This window comes from Elaeis guineensis, chromosome 4, assembly GCF_000442705.2.
Source record: "Elaeis guineensis isolate ETL-2024a chromosome 4, EG11, whole genome shotgun sequence".
Taxonomy (NCBI): domain Eukaryota; kingdom Viridiplantae; phylum Streptophyta; class Magnoliopsida; order Arecales; family Arecaceae; genus Elaeis; species Elaeis guineensis.
This window is the reverse complement of record NC_025996.2, coordinates 35,283,810-35,304,716: the sequence shown is the minus strand read 5'-3', so window position 1 is coordinate 35,304,716 and position 20,907 is coordinate 35,283,810. Positions and strand designations below refer to the sequence as shown.

The following is a 20,907-nucleotide window of genomic DNA, read 5'->3' as shown; positions in this document are numbered from 1 at the left end:
CTTTAGCTAGATTTCAGCAACTGCCATGAGCTTTATAGCAGTCCTCCCAGTGACACTGGAAGCAATTTCGGCGACATGACAAAGACCGATGGTCTTGTGGTCAGGTAGAACAGTATACTTCTCCTCAGAAAATATTAGGATAGTTGCAATATGGCTCTTGAATTACTACTGGTCTGCACTCATGTTATGACCATTGATGTGCAAGCGGCACATGCTGGTCTTCCGGCCTTTGGTTTTAGTTTTTATGCCTTAAGGTAGTATAAGCGAAAAAAATATATAACATGTAAATATAATAAGTAACTGTTATGCCTTTGCTTGTTGTAATGGGTTATTTGATCTATCAATTTGAAGTTTTAATGTCCATGGAAATGTGAGAACAGAGCGTTTTATTTCTTTAAAATAACATTCCAGACATTTTGTTATCTTCATCAGCCAATTTATGCACGCATGTGAAGAAGCCTCATCTTGATGGTGTGCTGTGTATTTTTCTCTCTTATTGTGAGCTCTAGCACACTTACATCCTGTAAAGCCAAAAATAGCTTTTTGTGAAATGAACCCTCATCTAACTAATCACTCTCCTTTCACCCTGGCAGCCTGCCTCCTTTCATCTCCTCTAGCTTTTATTTAAGCATTCATTGTTTGTCACAGTGGATTCTTATTTTACGATGCTATTAAGCATCTAAATTATTTGTTTTTAAATTTTTAGTTTACAAACTTGTATGATAAGTGTATAAACTATTTAAGCATTAATTTCTTTATCTAGGAGGAAACGTCTAAGAAATCAGTATACAGAGACATGATGCGGATTCCATCAGTTTTTCCCTTTTCTTTTAGAGTGAGGCTATAAATGTGTCATCTTAGTATTTTAAGTTGTCCATACCCACATGTTTTATTTTTTTGATATTATAGTTTATGCTAAATGGACTCTTGTAGTTTACCAGAATCTTCAAAAAGATGTCAGTAAATGGCATGAACCATGCATGTTTAACTATAATAAATAAATGGGCAATACAAATTCGACATACGAACTGGCTGATCTAAATGTCGAAGCTATGCATCAGGCGATGATGAGGATGACATTGGCTGGGAGGAATGGTGAACTAAGATAAATTGAAAGTTATGTATGTGCCTTTTATGAACCAGGCGAGCTCCCTTCGCTAACAATCCGATGTGTGTTATAGTCCCATATGCTAAGAAATAAGCACAGAGTATCCTTCCAGACACGTCTGATTAGCATGATGGCATCCGATGACAAAAGAATATACATTATTGGATTAGCTTTTCTGCAGCGTGGAGAAAAGTTTACACCAAGGAATTGAAGGAAATTCAGTTGACACATTGTAGGAAATTCAGCTGATACATTGTAGGGTGGTTCTTAATGCATCCTATCAACAAGTTGGTTGGCATTCTGGAGTGCAGCTCTAGACCGAGTTTATGATGATCAAGCCAATGGCAAGCCTTTTTAGTGCTTTCTAAGCAACCTGTACCCATGGCAGAAATATACGGCTAAAACTAAAGAATGAATTACAAAGCCATAAATATGATGAAGGTGTTATTTGCTAATTCAAGAAACCCAATACTTAGCTCTAACGCCATGTGTGAATAACTATGTATTTGCGAGCTCTAACGCCATGTGTGAATAACTATTTATTTGCGATTCAAGAATTGCATGGAAGAAAGGAAGAGGGGAAAAAGTACAAAGTGCCCTTTCAGTCTTTTGTATGCTCTCAAACTTCAGCTTCTTTACCTTCAGCTTGAGTTTTTTTTTTTTTTTTGATTGAATAGGAGGCTGAGAAAACCTCAGCCACCTGAAGCTTTATTAAAAGAAGAACGGAGAACCAATGGGATCTAGAACATAATTTTCCAATCTCAGTAACATAACACTCAGAGAACTCCTACTTTTATAGTAAATTGAATGGGCATCACTTCAGGATTTTTCGGATGAACCACCTGCTGGATTGAAGAATTATCGAGGTCAACTAGAGATCCTGTAAAGGTAATGAAATATTTCCTATCTTGTTCGAGATCCTTCCAAAAGGAGGATGCAGCTTCTGATTACACATGATAGACCACTCAATGAAGAGTGTTGAGTCCTTTCGCGGCTGTAGAGGGAATCAAACTACTTTTGCTAAGAAAAATTCTCTAGTTCCTTTCATTCCAGCAAACCCAAGCGAAGGCTGCGTAAAGCATCAGAATAACTAGTTGCAGAGACTTTGAGAAGGTCCTCCTCCACGATAGACTAAAATCCTCAAAAGAAGACTCTGGATGAAGCACTCCGAATAGAGAGGACACAGCCTTTCAAATTGTTGAGGAGAAGAAACAAGTTGAAAATAAATGATCTACAGACTCCTCCATATGACCAAAAAGAGCACAACCACCCAGATTTTGTCCGCTTTTCTTTCGCAGCAGCTCACGAGTATTCAATCTTTTCTTCCTGCACAACCAAAGAAATCACTTAACTTTGAGTGGCACATTGACTCTCCAGAGGGATTTGGCAAACCTGCATTTGATGCCTCTTGTGTTGATGAAGTTATATAAGGACGCAGTTGTAAAGGAGCCATTGGAATCCAATTTGCATAACACCTTGTCTCTATCTTTAATTAGCTGAGCATGTGCAAGAATTTGGTGTAAACTACCAAATTCAAGCAGAGTACCTTCAGCGTAAGTTGTTTGGATGGCCGCTGAACCTTCATGCACTGGACAACATGGAGATGCAGAAAAATCAAGGTATGCTAGAGAAGGTCCTGGGTTCAGCTCATCACTGTGCTCTACGGGGAGATTTGGCACGAGAGGAATTCTAGAATTTTTCTAAGAAAAGTTCCTCCATCAAAGCAGTCCTCTCAAAAACTCTTCACACTTTTAAACTTGGGGAAAGTTGTGCTCTGCAAAGGAAATCTGGGCGGCCATAGAATTTCATCTTGTCTTCTCTTGCGCCTCTCTTTTGATACTATGATCTTCACCGTACCCTTCCTGTAACCACTTATCTCTTTCTTTTTCCTTCGTGGTAACCATTCTTGCATTAATTATTCAACTAATTGGGGGAGGTTTTGCTCCCTCCGTTACATACCCAAAAAAAAGTGGGCATTTTCATTTGTTCTCTCTTTTTTACCATTTGCTGCTCAAAAAAGGTTTCGAGCAAACGACTACTGTTGATTTGTAGCCTTGAGTGATCAATCTTTAAATGTGCGAACAAAATAAATTCATAGCGGGTCAAATTTGTTTAGATATGTATGCAAAGAGATGCATCATTACTAAATAGTGATTTGATACACGTAGGAAGAAAAAGGGACATAGATAGATCACAAATCATATAGAAAGAAGTAATAAGGAAGAACTAGATAAAACTATTTTTTAAAAAGTATAAAATAAACAAAATGGAATGGAGAAAAAGGATTTACATAGCCCACCATAGCTAATTTGAGATAAACGCTAAATATAGTTTTTAAAATATGATCATTAAAGTATGATATTATATGCTATATTGCTTATATTTGCATTATTTTTAAGCACTATTACAATATTAATACTTTAATAGAAGATTAACATTTTGTTATAATGTAAATATTTGCATTATTATATTAATAGTACAACTATCATTGAATAACACTTTATATTCTATTTTATAATAATTGTAGAAATTATAAATTATACAGCATCATGTATTATGTATCACATTATATCAATTTATCATAAGCATAATTATTTTATAGTAATTATATGGTACTAATAATAATACTAATTATACTAGTGGTAACATTATACACTAGTGGTAATTATTATAGTAATAATAATATTTGTTATAAATAATTTAGCAGATTATATACTATAAGATTTATTTCACTCTCTAGAGACATAGAGTGAAAGTAGATTGGATAATATCCATCTAAATGCATTTTTTTATCCAAATCAATCAAAATATGGATTAAAATTTGAGTATTTAATATCTATATCTGTATTTATATCCATCAAAGAAAAATAGATATGGATAGACAACTATCCAATGCATATCCAAATATCTAATTTTATTTGATAATCTTATTTAATTTTATATAGCACTCATGAATTTTTAAAGAAAATATATGACCATATAGATATGCTATTAATTTGATTTGCAATCTACTTAGTGATATTTTTAATTCTATGATCATAAAATTTATTTGTTTGATTTATTTTTGTATTTATGTTTATACTCCCAATATCTGACTTCTATTCGTATCCATTTAAAATAAATATAGATATAAATTTTTGCATTCAACAAATATCCATATCTGTATTTGCATTTGTTAAATAAAATAAATATGGGCATTGGTATATTGGCATCCAATTTGATTTTAATTAAGTCTATATTGACATTATATGACTTATCCAAACTGAAGAATTGGCTCATTATCCAAGAACTTATTTCCTAGAAACAAAAAAACCAATCTTGATTTCTTTTCCTATAACCAAATTTGGCTTCAAAATGATGTTGTTTACATATCTCTCCTGCCGAAGAATATTATGCTAATCCCCTCCTCTTCTTCTTTCTTGCTTTCAGTTATTTATTTATTTTTTTTCTGAGAACTAGGATTTGGTCAAATATAGCTAGGAGTAAGGGTATGATAAAACCTATACTTCTTATTCTCAACACAAGAAAGTTGATGAATTAGGGCTAGTTGGCCCACTCATATCCTATGTCATTCTTTTAATTTTTCATTTTATGAGGATTTAACTCCCGTGAAAACACTTCGTTTCCACCAATCACCAAGGTTCTCCCTTTTTTGATTAGGTGGAACTTAGAAATAGGGCCTGGATACATATATTGACTTTTTAGTATTTCATTATGAGGATAAAGTTAAAAAGAAGTGATGGACATTGAAAGAGTAACTAAAAATAGTCTCCATCATGGAGCTATAATAGATACATCTTAGTCTATTTAATGATTTTTTTTATTGCATCATGCAGATAATCTTAAGGTGCTTATGTTTATCTTCTTGTAGATATGGCATCTTGTGTGACATTAGGTGTTTTACTGCCATTGTATCACTTTGCTAATGTGACATAAAAGCAAAAACATCCAATTCTTAAATATTATTTCATTTATAAGCAAAATGGTAGCAAATATAGATAGTGAACAACATAAAAGCAGCAAAACAACAAAAGAAATAATAATTCAAAAAGCTCTAAAGTTTTGATCCATACATATTTGGATTAGAGGTGCTGCCACCATCATTCAGAAATATAGAGAGAGATCACATTACAATTGCAGCACCATCTGCAACTGCTTAGCCATGCTTGTGGCTGCTCTTCCTCATGACAAGCTTCAACCTGGCAAACTTTTTTGCTGCTTCTAAATAAATATAATCACATATTCTGTCAAGGAATCGAAGATAAGCAATCCTAACATCCTTTTTGACTAACATCATGCCAACAAAACCCCAAAATCCAATGACAAATCCCAATGCCGAGCTACCATAAATCCATATCGTCTCATAGTCATCTTCATCTACTTCTTCCTCTTCTTGATGTGCAGATGCACTAATAGGGCATTCTGGCAAGGGCTGTCCACAAAGATAATGATTGCCGATATAGATGGAGGGATCATTGAAGGTTAGAAACTGATTCCCTGATGGAATTCTTCCCGACAAGTTGTTATATGACAAGTTCAAGTTGCTTAAGTAATTCAAAGCAAGCATGGTTTGGGGAATTTGGCCAGAAAGATTGTTCATTGATAAATCGAGTGATTCCAACTGCCTCATGTCACAAATATTTTCTGAAATTTTTCCAATGAAATGATTCCCAGACAAGTTCAAGAAATGCAATCCATGAAGATTTGTCATTTCATTAGGGATCTCTCCAGAAAGATTATTATGTGATAGGTCAATGCTTGTAACCAATAAAAGCACACTAGTGTACTCAAGTTCTAATCCTTTTGTAATTATCAATAGACTCTCATGGTAAAATGACATCGTGATCATACCTAGCATGGGTCGGCTTCTTTCTTGTATCTCAGCCAGTGTAGAAAAATTTCCAAAGGATGATGGCAGATTTCCAGAAAAATTATTGCATGCTAAGTCCAAAACCTGAAGAGAAGACAAACTCAATATTTGCATTGGGATATTACCATTAAAAGAATTCGATCTTAGACGAAGTACTCTTAGAGATGAGAGGCTTTCTCCAATCCATGTGGGTATATTGCCCGAGAATCTATTTTCACCAAGATCAAGAACAACCAAATTTTTACAAAATCTCAGGAAGGAAGGAAATTTACCAGATAATCGATTATTCCTCATGTGCAAAGATTGGAGTTTAATAGGATATGCCAATATGCTGGAATTATCTTCTACTTTTCTATTTTTTGGAACATCAAAGATTCCTAGATGTGGTTGACTCCAGCAGTCTGGAAATCCTCCAGATAACTTATTATTGGAGAGGTCAAGAACCTCTAAAAAAGTCCAATTGCAAATCCAGCTATCTGGAAATCCTTCAGATAACTCATTATTGGAGAGGTCAAGGACCCTCAAGAAAGTCCGATTAAAATGCAACTGCGGCATACTTCCATTTAAATGGTTGTGGGATAAAGAGAGTACCATAGGGCTATTCAAAAAGCTCAAGGAAATGGGTCCAGAAAAAGAATTATTGGAGAGAATCATGTACTGAGCCTTCAGATTAGGTATTGGACCAGAAAAGCAATTGGAGCTCAGGTCAAGATATGCATAAATATGGCTCCCTAGAGAACTTGGTAGCTGTCCTTCCATACAATTATGCGATAAATTGAGGTGATTTATATCCATCTTCCAGAACCATGATGGAATCTTGTCTGAAATTCCAGCTTCATTTAGTTTCAACATAAACAAATTTGTCTGGGTTCGAAGCCAGGCCGGAAATTTAGGTCCCACATTGCAAGAGCTCATGTAAATAAACAAAGCATTGAAAGAAGGAATCCAACTGTCACTTGAGATTATGTTCAAGGAGTTGTAAGATAGACCCAAAAAATCTAATCTTGTGAGGTTGGAAAAGTGCACTTCAGTCAAGTATCCTGTGAAGGAGTTGGAAGACAAATCCAACGTTTTGAGTTCAGATAACTTGCCCAAACTTTCTGGTATTTGCCCGGTAATATTATTAAATGACAAATTTAATAGCTGCAAGTGAACCAAGTTTCCAATAGTTTCTGGTATCCATCCACTGATTTGATTAGAGGACAAATCCAATAGCTCCAAGTTGAGGAGGTTCCACATGCTTTTTGGTATTTCTCCACTAATTTGATTGCCTCTCAAAAATAAGCGCCTCAGTTGGCTAGAATTCTCCAATATTTCTTCTGGTATACATCCTTTGATCTGGTTATAGGACAAATCCAATTCCTCCAAGTTGAGGAGGTCCCCCATGCCTTTTGGGACTTCTCCGCTAATTCTATTTTCAGACAAATATAAAGCCTCTAGATGGCTAAGATTTCCCATGCTTTCTGAAATTTCACCGCTAATTTGATTGCCAACCAATGCCAAGAACGTCAGTTGGCTAAGATTCCCAAATATTTTTGCAGCATGCCCAGTAATTTGGTTTCCAGATAAATCTAAATACTCCAGGTGCGTATTATTCCACAAAGATTGTGAAATGCCTCCAGTAATTTGGTTCTGACAGAAATCCAAATGCTTTAGATGGTTGAGATTCCCCAACATATCTGCTACAGTTGATATCCTCCCATGAAATGAACAACCTTGGAGATCAAGTTGAACAAGGCTGCTAATATTAAGTAGCCAATGGGGGACGGTAGAAATAGCATTGTAAGAGAGATCGAGCACGGTGAGAGAAGTGAAGTTTACATGCTGTAGAGTAGAAGGAATACCAGGAAGCCTGGTAGCAAATAATTTCAAGGCCAATAGAGAAGGGTGCATGTTGATTTCATGAAGCCAATTTGATGCCATGGAGAGGTCAGCAAAACTCAAGTCAAGGTATTGCAGAGAAGTGATTCTGGAGAGCCATTGAAGGTCATTAACACGTAGAGCTATTGGATAATATTCAGCGAACCCATACCATTTGTCAAGAAAAAGGTACCCACCCCCAAGATCTAGATAGTGCAAGCTCGAGAGATTTCCAATCTGGCGAGGAACGGATCCGCTGAACCAAGCCTTGGAGAGGTTAAGGTACTCCAAGTGCATAAGAGAACCAATGAACTCAGGGATGGGTGCAAAAGAAAAGTTGTTCATGCTCAAATCCAAATACCTCAAATGTATCAAGCCAGATATAGAAGGATTTACCTTACTTGGTTCAAGGATTTTTCCAGTTCCCAATATCAGATCATAACCAGATGGGTATTTGAGGTCAAGCGTTACCACCTGACCGGTGGTGTTGTCACAGCCAACACCCCTCCACTGGCAACAGTCTTGGCCCGTCCAAGAAGAAAGCCACTCACCAGGATCATAGATATCTGCTCTAATGGCAAGGAGAGCTCTCCTTTCGAGCTCTATGCAGCTGCCCCCCACCTTGGAGCCATCTTCACTGTCCAGGCAGAGGCAGAATGGGATGACTCCCACGCATAGGAGGATCCCAATCAGCATGACGTGCTCCATAATGAGGGATCTCCGATTGTATGGATCACTGGACATAAGAGGAAGTCCTACGACCAGCCTGAAGAAATTGAAACGGAGAGGATAGAATATGAGAGGTTGCATGGAGACCGTCGACTAACATCTTCAGGATTTATAAGGGAGGAAACGCACAGGCCAGGTTGTAATGTAATTTTCTTCTCGTGCCAGACTGGGTAAACTTTCCATAGTTGGTGCGGACTGGAACGGTTTGTGCGCACTGGAACGGAAAGTGGGATGGAGTTGCCGTGCTCGCACCGCAGTGTATCCGCGTTCCTTGGGCATTAGCTGTCCGTTTTTAGTACAGTTGTATATTGTAGTCACTTTCACGAACGCTGTCGACGTTGCCAGGGTACAATTCCAAAAGAACCGAATGGAAAAGATTAGACATCAGAGGTTGCATGGAGGTCTCCCATCGTTTTCAAGGATTTATTTGGAGGAATTCGTTGCTCACTATATTGTCGTTTTATTCTTTAAGTCAAAGTTGATAGCTCGCTGGGACCTGGTGAGCTTTAATCCACAAATAATGATGTGTGGAAATGGTGCTTCATACGACAAGGATGGAGCATGTGCTATACTTTGGAGATACTAACAAAGTTTCCACGGAAGAGAAGGTGCAGTGGTAGTGCTACCGTCATTGCCTTCATGAATGTTTTTTGGTTGCCTTTCAATACTTAAAGTAAGAAGTTCTCCAAGTCTCACATCAATGCTCTCCCTCGTTATCAGATCATATTACCGTATATTGCGGCCAATCCCCTGTTGCATTCATTGACAGAGAAAAATATCTATAAAAAAAATCCATACTGATAGAAGCTGTCCGACGAAGATCCTTCGATGCTTAAGTTAGTAGAGAGTAATGAACAGTAGATAGAATTTTAGAGAGACAGAGTATTAGCCCAGAACTATTTTACCAATGCTGTTCATTTACCTTTTTTTTATAGATGAGTTGTTGATAACTTTTTGTAATGGTTAGGCACGTGAGTTCTGCTTATTTCGACACTATGTGATCGTGGGATAGATGGTTAATATCCGCTAATGATCATGGTATGTGGCCATTATGCGCTTTCTATGCTGGATATTTCTGATATACCGATTTTGTATCGGTAGTCTGAGTGTGTCGACTGTATATCGGTAATGGTAAAAATTTGAATGGCCATTGGTCGGTAACTCTAATATACCAATGGTTAATATTGGTCATGAAATCGGTCGAGTCACCATAGTTGAATTATATTTGTTAGAAAAGTTGGTTGAGAATAGCCGACTGTTAGTCAGCTTACTGATTGATAGTCGGTGGTCGGTGCCTATTTGATTGATTGAAAGTCGGATGATGTGTTGTAATTGAGACAAAACTTGTTCTGTGATGTAGCTTTGATGGTTCATCGTTCGTAATCGATAGATATTCGGTTGGCTCACTGTGAATCGAAAAAACAGACTGAATTACCTCAACACTGTACATCAGAAAAGAAATCTCTTCAACCATGCTTAGAAATTGTCATTTTATTCAAATAAACAGTAATAACTAAAAAACCAACATTCCTTTGTGACACAAAAGCATGATAACTGACTCTTTTTTTGTCAAACCCTAGAGGGGAAAGAAGCACCAGATAAGGAGCTTTCAAAAACACTTCTCAAAAGCTCAGAAGAGCTGAAACTTGAGAACTACAGCAAAAGTTCCAGATGACAGAATGCAAGTGAGGAGAACCACTGAATGTTTAGTTCTTATATAAGATATTGATTATGCAGTGTGCAAGTGAACAAAAAGAAAATAGTACAACTTTGCGACTTTTAAAAGTCACTCCAGCCATCTACACGAATGTTGATATCTTACCTAAATTTGTTGAAGCTGGGATCTCAAAACTATTTTAAATTGATGCTTTTTACAGGTTTTCAAGCTTAAATTACGAAATCACAAGGTACACTGTAAGATATAAACATTTCTACTACAAAGTGGACGATCCTACTGATCTGTTTCAATAAAGGACTACCATGATGGCTCCCAACTCTCTGTAGACTTTGATGCACACAAATAATTAATGATCCCAGCACATTAAATGGGCAATGTTTACTTCCACATGGCAAAGGCTATCTTTTTGAGAACTAGGATGGCCCAATGATTTTACTAACTATACCCCTTCGGAGACTTCCTTGCCCGGCCTTCAATGTAAATAGTCATAGTCATGCAGTATTGAAATCAAAGTTAGTAAAGGGTAGCTCATGAAGGCCTTTGATCAGCATCGATCTTTGTGGAATTCCATTCCCGGTCGTCTTGTCTTCTTGTCAAGTCAATGATGGTGGTAGACCAAGACTTGGTGAGCTTTCCCCGGTCAAAGGCATGTGGAACTGTTCTTACACAAAAAAAAAAAAAAAAAAAAAAGAAAGAAAGAAAAGAAGGCAAAAAAGACGTGGAACGGTTGTCCTGCCGACAAGGAAGGAGCATGTGCCATGCCGTGGAGATATTTAAGTTTCAATCGACACAATCCAGTAGTACTGCTGCCAACGCCTTCATGAACGGTTTTTTTTTTTTCCTTTCATAACTAAAGTAAAACCCTTTCACAATTAAAGTAAAAAAGTTGGAGTACTGGGACTTACATCAATCCATTCTCTCTCATTATCAGGTCATATTACTGTACACTAGAAAATTTTTTTAGGTTGGTATCATATATACATTTGTCAAGCCTAATGACTTGATCGACTATTCTAGTTGGCACTTGGCACCCTCCATGGAGATGTTCAATTCATCTATCAGAATCAGATGATAAAATAATTAGAATGTATATCCTATTATATTTGAAACTAGGGCATTTAGTGAACCTGTGAAGCAGAATATGAAGCTATATTGGTGTTGAAGATGAAATCCCCTTATCAAAAAATAGATATTTATCCTTGTCTTGATATCTATTAGACTAATACAAAGTGGCTAGCTATGTTCAGAACACAAATAACAGCTCAACAAATTTGCCCTGTAACCACCAGCACACACCACGTGGTGATAACATCTCAGGGCATTAAAATATTAATTGGAAAATGATTAGAAAGGGAAGAAAATGGAAAACATGAAAATGAAGGGCCATGAATGTATCCCATTTTTCCTTAAATCTTGGGTGCCATGCGGTCTTACCTTTCACAAAGAATGAAATGCCATTTGTTTAGAAAATAGAAGACAGGAAAACTTTGCCGCTTTTGAACTTGCATATTATGCCTAAGTATCCAAACCCAACCTCAATTAAAAAGTGACAATCAAACATAGTAATGTCGACAAAATCTGTATCAGTCATCAGAAATCACATTGCTGCTTGGCAAAGTTTATTGTTAGTTCTGTACGAACATAATCACGTATTTTGTCAATAAATCCCAAATAATCAATCTGACAGCCTATTTGATCAATTCAGGGACTCCATCTCCATCTTCTTCTTCTTGATTGGGAGTTGCTAGTAGGGCGTTGCCTACGAAGTGGTCCTCAATGAATCTGATTACCATATGGAAACTGGTTGTGATTTATTCCAGCAACCTGGGGACCCTCCAGATAATTCATCAGTAGAGAGGTCAAGAACTTTCAGTGAAGTCCAATTTACAGATGAACCGAGGGATGTTACCATTGATATGATCATGACAGAAAGGCAGTATGTGAAATTCGATGGTGTAGAAAATCTGACGTGGAGCACACCACCTCATCCGATTAATCCATGTAGCACTCTCATGACTCGATGTGACGAATATCATTTCAGACCAAATCGGACATCTGAAGGTGCGAAAAAAGCAGAGGTGATACGCTGTTCCATCATTGAATACATTTAACGCATATCATAATCTGTTTTTCAAATTTAACATAACAAAAATATTCTCTCTCTCCAAGATCGGGATGTTTTTATTATTTTGCAGTCTGGTTAGACATTACGAATAATGCTTTTTTCTCTCTTCTACCTCATTTTGCTAAACTTCTATTTGAGCGCCTGGGGTCCAAGGAAAAAATTTTCAACTAGAATTGTGCGTCTGAGATTGTTAACTAGCATCTAGATAATATTATTCATTCAAACAATATGTCGCATCCATCAGGAAGTAAAATACTGTCTGTAGATCCTTTATTATGATTTTGTGATAGTTCTTTTATTACAGCAGCTCTTTTAGTAGTTAAACGAAGTTGATACGTTAGATAGCTTTAAATGGATTCTTTTTTCAGTTTTAAGTACAGTATGTCATAAATTTTTTTTTGAAAAGTATAATAAATCAGGATATCATGATTTTTATGATATTCTAGATTGATATTATAATATCTTGTAGGTAAAACAGATCGAAAGTATACTTTTAGATATTTTTGTGATATCTTAAGTCCAAATGATGACATTCGATGTTAAAATTATGACATCTTGTACGTAAAATATCTACTGAAGATAGTTCTGACAATATTATGATATCCTAGATTTAAATTATGATATTCTAGATTCAAATTATGACATCCTATAGGTAAAACAAATCCGAAATACTTTTTCTGACATTTTTATGACATCCTGAAATAAAATTATGACATTCAATGTTAAAATTATGACCTCATATAGTCAAAATATCTTTGAAGATAATTTTAATAATATTATGATATTCTAAATCAAAATTATGATATGCTAAATTAATATTATGATATCCTATAGATAAAATACTTTTGAAGTATAATTTTGATATTTCTATGATATCTTGGATCAAAATTATGATATTCTGAAGATAGTTCTGATAATATTATGACATCCTGCAGGTAAAATACTTTTCAATACTATAAGAGAATAGATTATTAGCGGTGGTTATTAACCATCGCTAATAGCACAATTGCCGTCGCTAATACTATTTGCGATGGACTCCCATCGTTAAAATTTTATCAGAAATAATATCATCGCTAATTACTATTATTAGCGATGAAAAAAATCCCATCGTTAACAAGGATAATTAGCGACAATAAAGCTATTGCTAATAATTTAAATTTTTTTATTAATTAGAAGTTAAAAACTATTAGCGACGACAATATCATCGCTAACATCATCGCTAATAATTTTTTAATTTTTTTAAAAAATTATTAGCAATGGCATTTGTGTCGCTAATACTATTGTTAATAATTTTTTATTTTTTTAAAAAAACTTATAATTAAATATTTTAAAATCTATTTAATGACAGTGACAAGCAATAATATTTTTTAAAATCTATTATAAATAAATAATAATTATTTATTATAATTATAAATATAAAATTAATTATATTATATTAAAAATATAAATTATATAATTTTATAAATTTATACTACTTTATAAATATCAAAATTACATATATATCCAAAAAAATCATGTGAGATCCTCTTCGTCATCCTCTTGAATCCTCCTTCTGCTTCTGTACATCTTATCTAGCAGTTGGTGGATGAGAATGGGATGTTCCAGTATTCTGTAATGAAAAAAAATAAAATATTATTAATAAGTTTTAATACAAAAGTATATATATTGATATAGAGATGTATATTTTGATATACTATTCTGATTCTCAAACAGATTATTTCTATATATTTTATTCGATGATATGAAGCTATAGACACATCCGATCTATCGATTGGATGGTTAGATTGAATTTTTACACCTTAAATCTCTTTTCTGGAGTCATGCCTAAATATATGAAGCTTCAAAATATAAAATTTAAAATAAATAAAGAAAATTATAGCTAGACTTACCTGCTGCGATGGCTGTGACGATAAGCCTAGCTGATTGTGTAGATGTAGATCCTAGAGAATCTCAATAACTATATCGTGGATGGTATCTCGAAAGCTCTGAGGTCGTTGGCTCTATAGTCTCCGTACGATCTTCTTCACATGTGCATCACTCCATGTCGGAGTCGTCAGGGTCTGAAAGAAGAATATCGAAGAGTATCGACCTGCTAGAGGATCGAAGCTATGAACGAATCCTATGACCTGGCTCCTACTCACCCCTTCGGTAGCCTTGAGCCATCTCTCGAGATCAAAGAGGTTCTGAGAAGGATGGGTCCTTACTGTGCCACAATACTAGATACTCCGCATAATCTGTCTATATAATTTAGAAATTCATTAGTATATACATATCAGTATATATAAAAATTTAATAAATAATATCTTAAGTTTGTTACCGTGATCTATCGAGATCTAGGTTTAAGTAATCACCAGTCCTCCTAGACTGATGTGTGATCCCATATCTGTAACTGCCTTGGTGTGTGACCCAGCTACCTTGTCTATAATAAATAAATAATAAAATTAAATTAACTATAATATATATATGATTAATTCAATATGAAATTAATTTAAGTGTAAAATTTTTATCAATCTATCGGCTATAACATGTGTGCCAATAGAGCCGCTAGTGTGCTTGATCAAATGCTGTTGGATGGAATGATTCTGTCATGCCCTCTGCTGCCTACTAAAGTACTCTTCAATACTCCACTAGTCACAGAAGGCCTCTCATGTTTTCGTCCGCATTCAATGATCTGTGTAGAACTTTCAGTTTGATGGTGACTCAACATTGGAGTCCTCTATGATGGATTGCTGAAAGCTATATAGTCCATCCCCAAACCTCCATGTAGCCACCCCCTTGAAAGTCCAATGGCCAGCCTTTTCATCCTGAGGAGTCTTGAATCGATAGTACCCCCGCAAGTAGAAGCAACCGTGTATTAATAAATAGAATACAAACTTACCATGAATTTAAAAATTAAATATCTTTGACTTACCAAGAACGTCTCTTAGGCTACATCATAAGCCCTCGATGGCCAACTGGAGAGCTCATTCACAGATCCAACATCAATCATCGGATGATTCCGATAACCATATAAGGCACCTCAGGCTCTGTAAATATGTTGCAAAATTAATTTTGAATAATAAATGTTAGTCTCTAAAATGACTAAATTTTAAATAAATTCAATAAAGATATGTACTTACGAGCGGCTCTGAATGTAGACGAGCTCTCTATCCTCCAATCCAGTTGGAGATACCACGAGCTGGGTAGGTCCTCTATCATTGCACTGACTCTGAGAGTCGGACGCTGTTCCGTGTGAGTGTGGGGTCAATGATGCCTCACATCATCTAAATCTGAGAGTACCAAAATATCATAAAGAATGTTATATAAGATAATAAAAGATAAAATAATATAAAATAGAATATCTAAAGTATTAGAGTTTATGATATGGTATGTCTGATGCAGAACCATACGAGCTGGCTGTACGGAGTTCTCTCTTTGATTGTGACGGCTCCAGCCTCTAGAAGATATGATCTATAATCTCTGAAAATAAAAATAAATAAATTTATGAATTAATTACATAATTATGGATGGTAATATAAATTTAAAATGATATATTTTATTGGTCAATAATCCAATAGTCTGTAACTAAGTTAACTAAAACTGAAAAACTATTATAATTGATCCACCTCAAGTCTAAATCAGCATGGAGGAATATATTTTAATATACTGCTTTGATTCTAAAATGGATTATTTCTACATATTTTATTCGATGATACGGAGCTTAGATACCTCCAGCCCATCCATCGGATGGTTAGATTAAATTTTGACTCTTTTCTATCCATCCCTTCCACCTCAAGTCTAAACCGGCATGGAGGAGTATATTTCGATATACTCTTTCGATTTTTGAATGGATTGTTCCTGTACATTTCATTCGATAATATGTATGTATCTATATCTTCATCCCATATATCGAATAGAAAGATTGATTTTTGACACCTAGATCTCCTTCCTCCGACTTAAGCCTAACTATGTGAAGCTTCTAAATATAAAAATTTAAAATAAGTAAAAAAATTTATTAATACTGCTTGACTTATTTGCTATGATGGTTGTGACAATGAGCTTAACTAAATGAGCGACAAGTAACTGGAATGTTGACCTTTACATGCAAACACCCTCAAGATAGGAAACGCAATATCCCTTTCTTATTTCTTGACTTTATTCTATCTTTCCAGTGTACATCTTGAGTCCAAATATTGCAGATTTCTTTATGATAAGTATGCAAAAGAGTTTAGAATCATAGTTAGAAATCAGCTTGCTGCAGTTGATGTCCAGATCTTGGCACCTCTAAAGATATGTTGTACTTGTATTCATCATATTCATCTGAAAGTAGTTTACCTGCAGTAATTTGAAATCACATCTTTCAGATGCTTTAACTAAAGTATTATAACTTTGGAAGGCCCAACCCTAGCCCAAACCCATTGAAATTTTTTAAAAAATAAAATAAAAACTTAAAAATAGTACTTAAATCAGAGACCAACAAAGTAAACAAGAGAAAAAGGAAAAGAAGAAGGCTTAGATTTGTCATTAGAAAATAAGGCATTGCAAGTTCCTCTATAACTTTAATCATAAGGTGATTGCAAGTGGTTGTCTGTGATGTAACAGACCATCCAAGCTTATCCTGCAAGTACAACAATAAGAATATAAATGTACGTATCACCTCCATCGATCTCTCTCTAGACTCTTTAGGTGCATCTCGCATAGGCAGTCATCATAGCCTCATCGAGTCTTCGGCCACCTTCCCAAGCCCCCCACCCCTACCCGAGCCCAGTCTGAAAATTTTTTTTGAGCTTTGGATCGGGCATAGGCCCAATAATTTTAGAAAAAATTAGGCCCGAGCTTGGTCTGAACCATGAGGTAGCTATAAAGTAAGAAGGCTGCAAACTAGGAGTAAATTTTTTTTTAAAAAATAAAATAAAAACTTAAAAACAGTATTTAAATCAGAGACCAACAAAGTAAATAAGAGAAAGAGGAAAAGAACAAGATTTATATTTGCCATTGAAAAATAAGGCAATGCAAGTTCCTCTGCAACTTTAACCATGAGGTGACTGCAAGTGATTGTCTGCAATTAACAAACCATCCAAGCTTGCCCTACAATTACAACAACAAGAATAGAAATGCATCACCTCCATTGATCTCTTTCTACTCTTTAGATGCATCTCGCACAGACAGTCATCAAAGCCTCCCCGAGCCCTGAGCCCCCCACCCCTACTGGAGCCCAACCCAAAAATTCTTTTCGAACTTCAGGTTGCACTTAGGCCCGATGATTTTAGAAAAAATCAGATCTGAGGTTGGTCCAAACCCATTTAGGTAGGCCCGAACCATGAAGTGGCTGCAAAGTAAGAAGGTTACAAACTAGGAGTAAAATTTTTTTAAAAAAATAAAATAAAAACTTAAAAATAATACTTAAATCAGGGACCAATAAAGATATATTCGAGTCTGGTCTGAAATTTAAATGAACATTGTAATTAGGCCCAAGTTGGTCTGAACTATTTCAAGCCTAGCCTGAAGTTCGCCCCAAATTCGGACCGGCCTAAAGCCCATCGAACTGATCTGGACCCAGCTCCAGCCCTAATCATCGTTAAATAAAATACTTAATTAATTAATTAATTAAATTAATATATAATTATTTAATTATCTAATTAAAATTAATTAATATATTAAAATAAAAAGACTTTTAGCAATGGCTCGACTGTCGTCACCGCCACCATCGTTAATACTCACTAAATACAAAAATGTAGGCCCAAAGACGTCGGCGGTGTAGGAATGGTGGTGCGGGGATGGAGATGGCGATTCGGCATGGGGATGGTGGATCCGATAAGGGAGGTGGTGTATCTGGCAAGACGGTGGCAGATCCAACAAGAAAATGGTGGATCGGTAACTAGGAGAGCGGATTTGGCAAGGGGGCGATGGATCTAGCAAGGGATGCAGCGTGGGGACTCCAATAGTGTGGGGATGGCGAAGGGGGAGGCGGCATTGGGGAACCGGGAGATGTGGAGAGGGGGGGTCTCGATTGCTGGTGGAGGAGATGAAAATTGAGGGCCGAGGGGGGGGCACAAATGAGAGGGTAGGGAGGAGGGTGGTCGATCACTGGCGGGAGAGAGAACCTAAAAATCGAGAGGGAAAAATGAGGGCCGAAGAGGGGGGTTGGGGAATATGGGGGTCTTGATCATTGGGAGGGGATGGAGGTGGGGGAGGGGGAGAGGGAAAACGAGGGCAGTCATTGGTGGGGGAGCTAACCCAAAAATAGAGAGGGCTGGAGAGTGGGGTCAGGGGCCAGGGAGGGGGGTTGGGGGTCTTGATCATCAGATGGGGGAACAATGAGAGAGGAGGATATCGTTAGCAAGGAAGCCAACCAGAAACCAAGAGAGCCAGGGGGTTGGGGGTCTTGATCGTTAGGAGAGAGAAAATAAAGGCGGGGGGTGGGGGCGATCGATGGAAAGTTAGGGTTATTAGTGTTGAAATTTACCATCGATAATACCATATCTCCATCACTAATAATCTTATGATCTAATTAAAAAAATAAGATTACTACTTATTATTTACGCAATTAGCTGTCGTTAAAAATCAAAAACTCCATCATTAATATTTTTTTTTCAATGATTTATATTTTGATCGCCATTGCTAGTTTGTAAAAGGGGTTATTAATGATGGCAAAACTACCATTGCTAATGGCTATCGCTAAAGAATATTTTTCTTGCAGTGTAAGTATACTTTTTGATATTTTTATGATATGCTGCGTTAAAATTATGATCTTTTATGTTAAAATCATGATATCCTATTAATAAAATATCTTTTAAAGATAGTTTTGATAATATTATTATATTTTTTACCAAAATTATGATATTATAGATTAATATTATGATATCTTATAGCTATAATACATTTAAAATATTTTCTTATATTTTTATGATATTTTAGATCAAAATTATGATATTTTATAATAAAATTAAAATATTTTATTGGTAAAATATTTTTTGAAGATAGTTTTAATAATATTATAATATAACAGATCAAATTTATGATATGTTAGGTTAATATTATGATATATATCCTGTAGATAAAATATCTTTTAAATATATTTTTTAATATTTTTATGATATCTTGGGTTAACATCATGACATTCTATATTAAAATTATGATATTTTATAAGTAAAAAATCTCTTAAGTATATCTTTTTGATATTTTTATGACATTCTAAATCAAAATTATGATATTCTAAGTTAATATTATGACATCCTATTTATAAAATACCTCTCGAAGATAGTTTTGACAATATTATTATATCATATAATTAAAATTATGATATTATAGATTAATATTATGATATTCTATAGCTATAACATCTCAAAGTATATTTTTTTATATTTTTATAACATTTTAAATTAAAATTATGATATTTTTTATATTAAAATTATGATATTCTGTAGTTAAAATGCTCTCCCTTGAAGATAAATTTGATAATATTATGATATAATAAGTTAAATTTATGATATGCTAGGTTAATATTATGACATCTTATAGGTAAAATATCTTTCAGATATAATTTTTTAATATTTTTATAATATTTTAAATTAATATTATAATATTTTATATTAAAATTATGATATTTTATAAATAAAATACTTTTTAGATATTTTTTTTTGATATTTTTATGATATTTTAGATCAAAATTATGATATTCTAGATTAACATCATGATATTATATAGATAAAATATCTTTCAAATATATTTTTTAATATTTTTATAATATACTGTATCAAAATTATGATATTTTATATTAAAATTTTGATATCTTATTGATAAAATATCTTTTGAATATAGTTTTGATAATATTATTATATTCTATATCAAAATTATTATATTAAAGGTTAATATTATGATATCCAATATTTCATACAAATAACACCTCTAAAGTATATTTTTTTAATATTTTTATAATATTTTAGATCAAAATTATCATATTTTTTGTTAAAATTATGGTATTCTATTGGTTAAATATTTTTTAAAGATAGTTTTGATAATATTATAACTTAATAGGTCAAATTTATGATATGCTAGATTAATATTATGACATCCTATAGATAAAACACCTTCCAGATATATCTTTTTGATATTTTTTGATATTTTGGATCAAAATTATGATATTTTATATTAAAATTATAATATCCTGTATATAACATACCTCCTAGATATATTTTTTAATATTTTTATGATATACTGTATCAAAATTATGATATTTTAGATTAATATTATGATATCTTATGGGTAAAATACTTCTTGAAGATAATTTTAATAATATTATGATATAATAGATCAAATTTATGATATTCTATATTAAAAATTATGGCATTCTTTTGATGACATGTCTCCTAAATATAGTATTGACAATATTATTACATCCTATATTAAAATTATAATATTATACATTAATATTATAATATTCTATACCTATAACACCTTCAAAGTATATCTTTTTTATATTTTTATGATATCCTGATTCAAAAATTTGATATTTTATGTTAGAATATGACATCCTATAGGTAAAATACCTTTCAAAG

At 34.3% G+C, this 20,907-nt stretch overlaps 1 protein-coding gene across 1 annotated transcript; it reads right to left on the bottom strand.

Moving 5' to 3' along the window:
- Positions 1-4,140: 4,140 nt before the first annotated feature.
- On the bottom strand, positions 4,141-8,635 carry LOC105043004 (receptor-like protein EIX1). The gene has a single exon (XM_029264344.2). The coding sequence runs from the start codon at positions 8,580-8,582 to the stop codon at positions 5,265-5,267; it is 3,318 nt and encodes a 1,105-aa protein (XP_029120177.2). The 5' UTR covers positions 8,583-8,635; the 3' UTR covers positions 4,141-5,264.
- Positions 8,636-20,907: the final 12,272 nt, after the last annotated feature.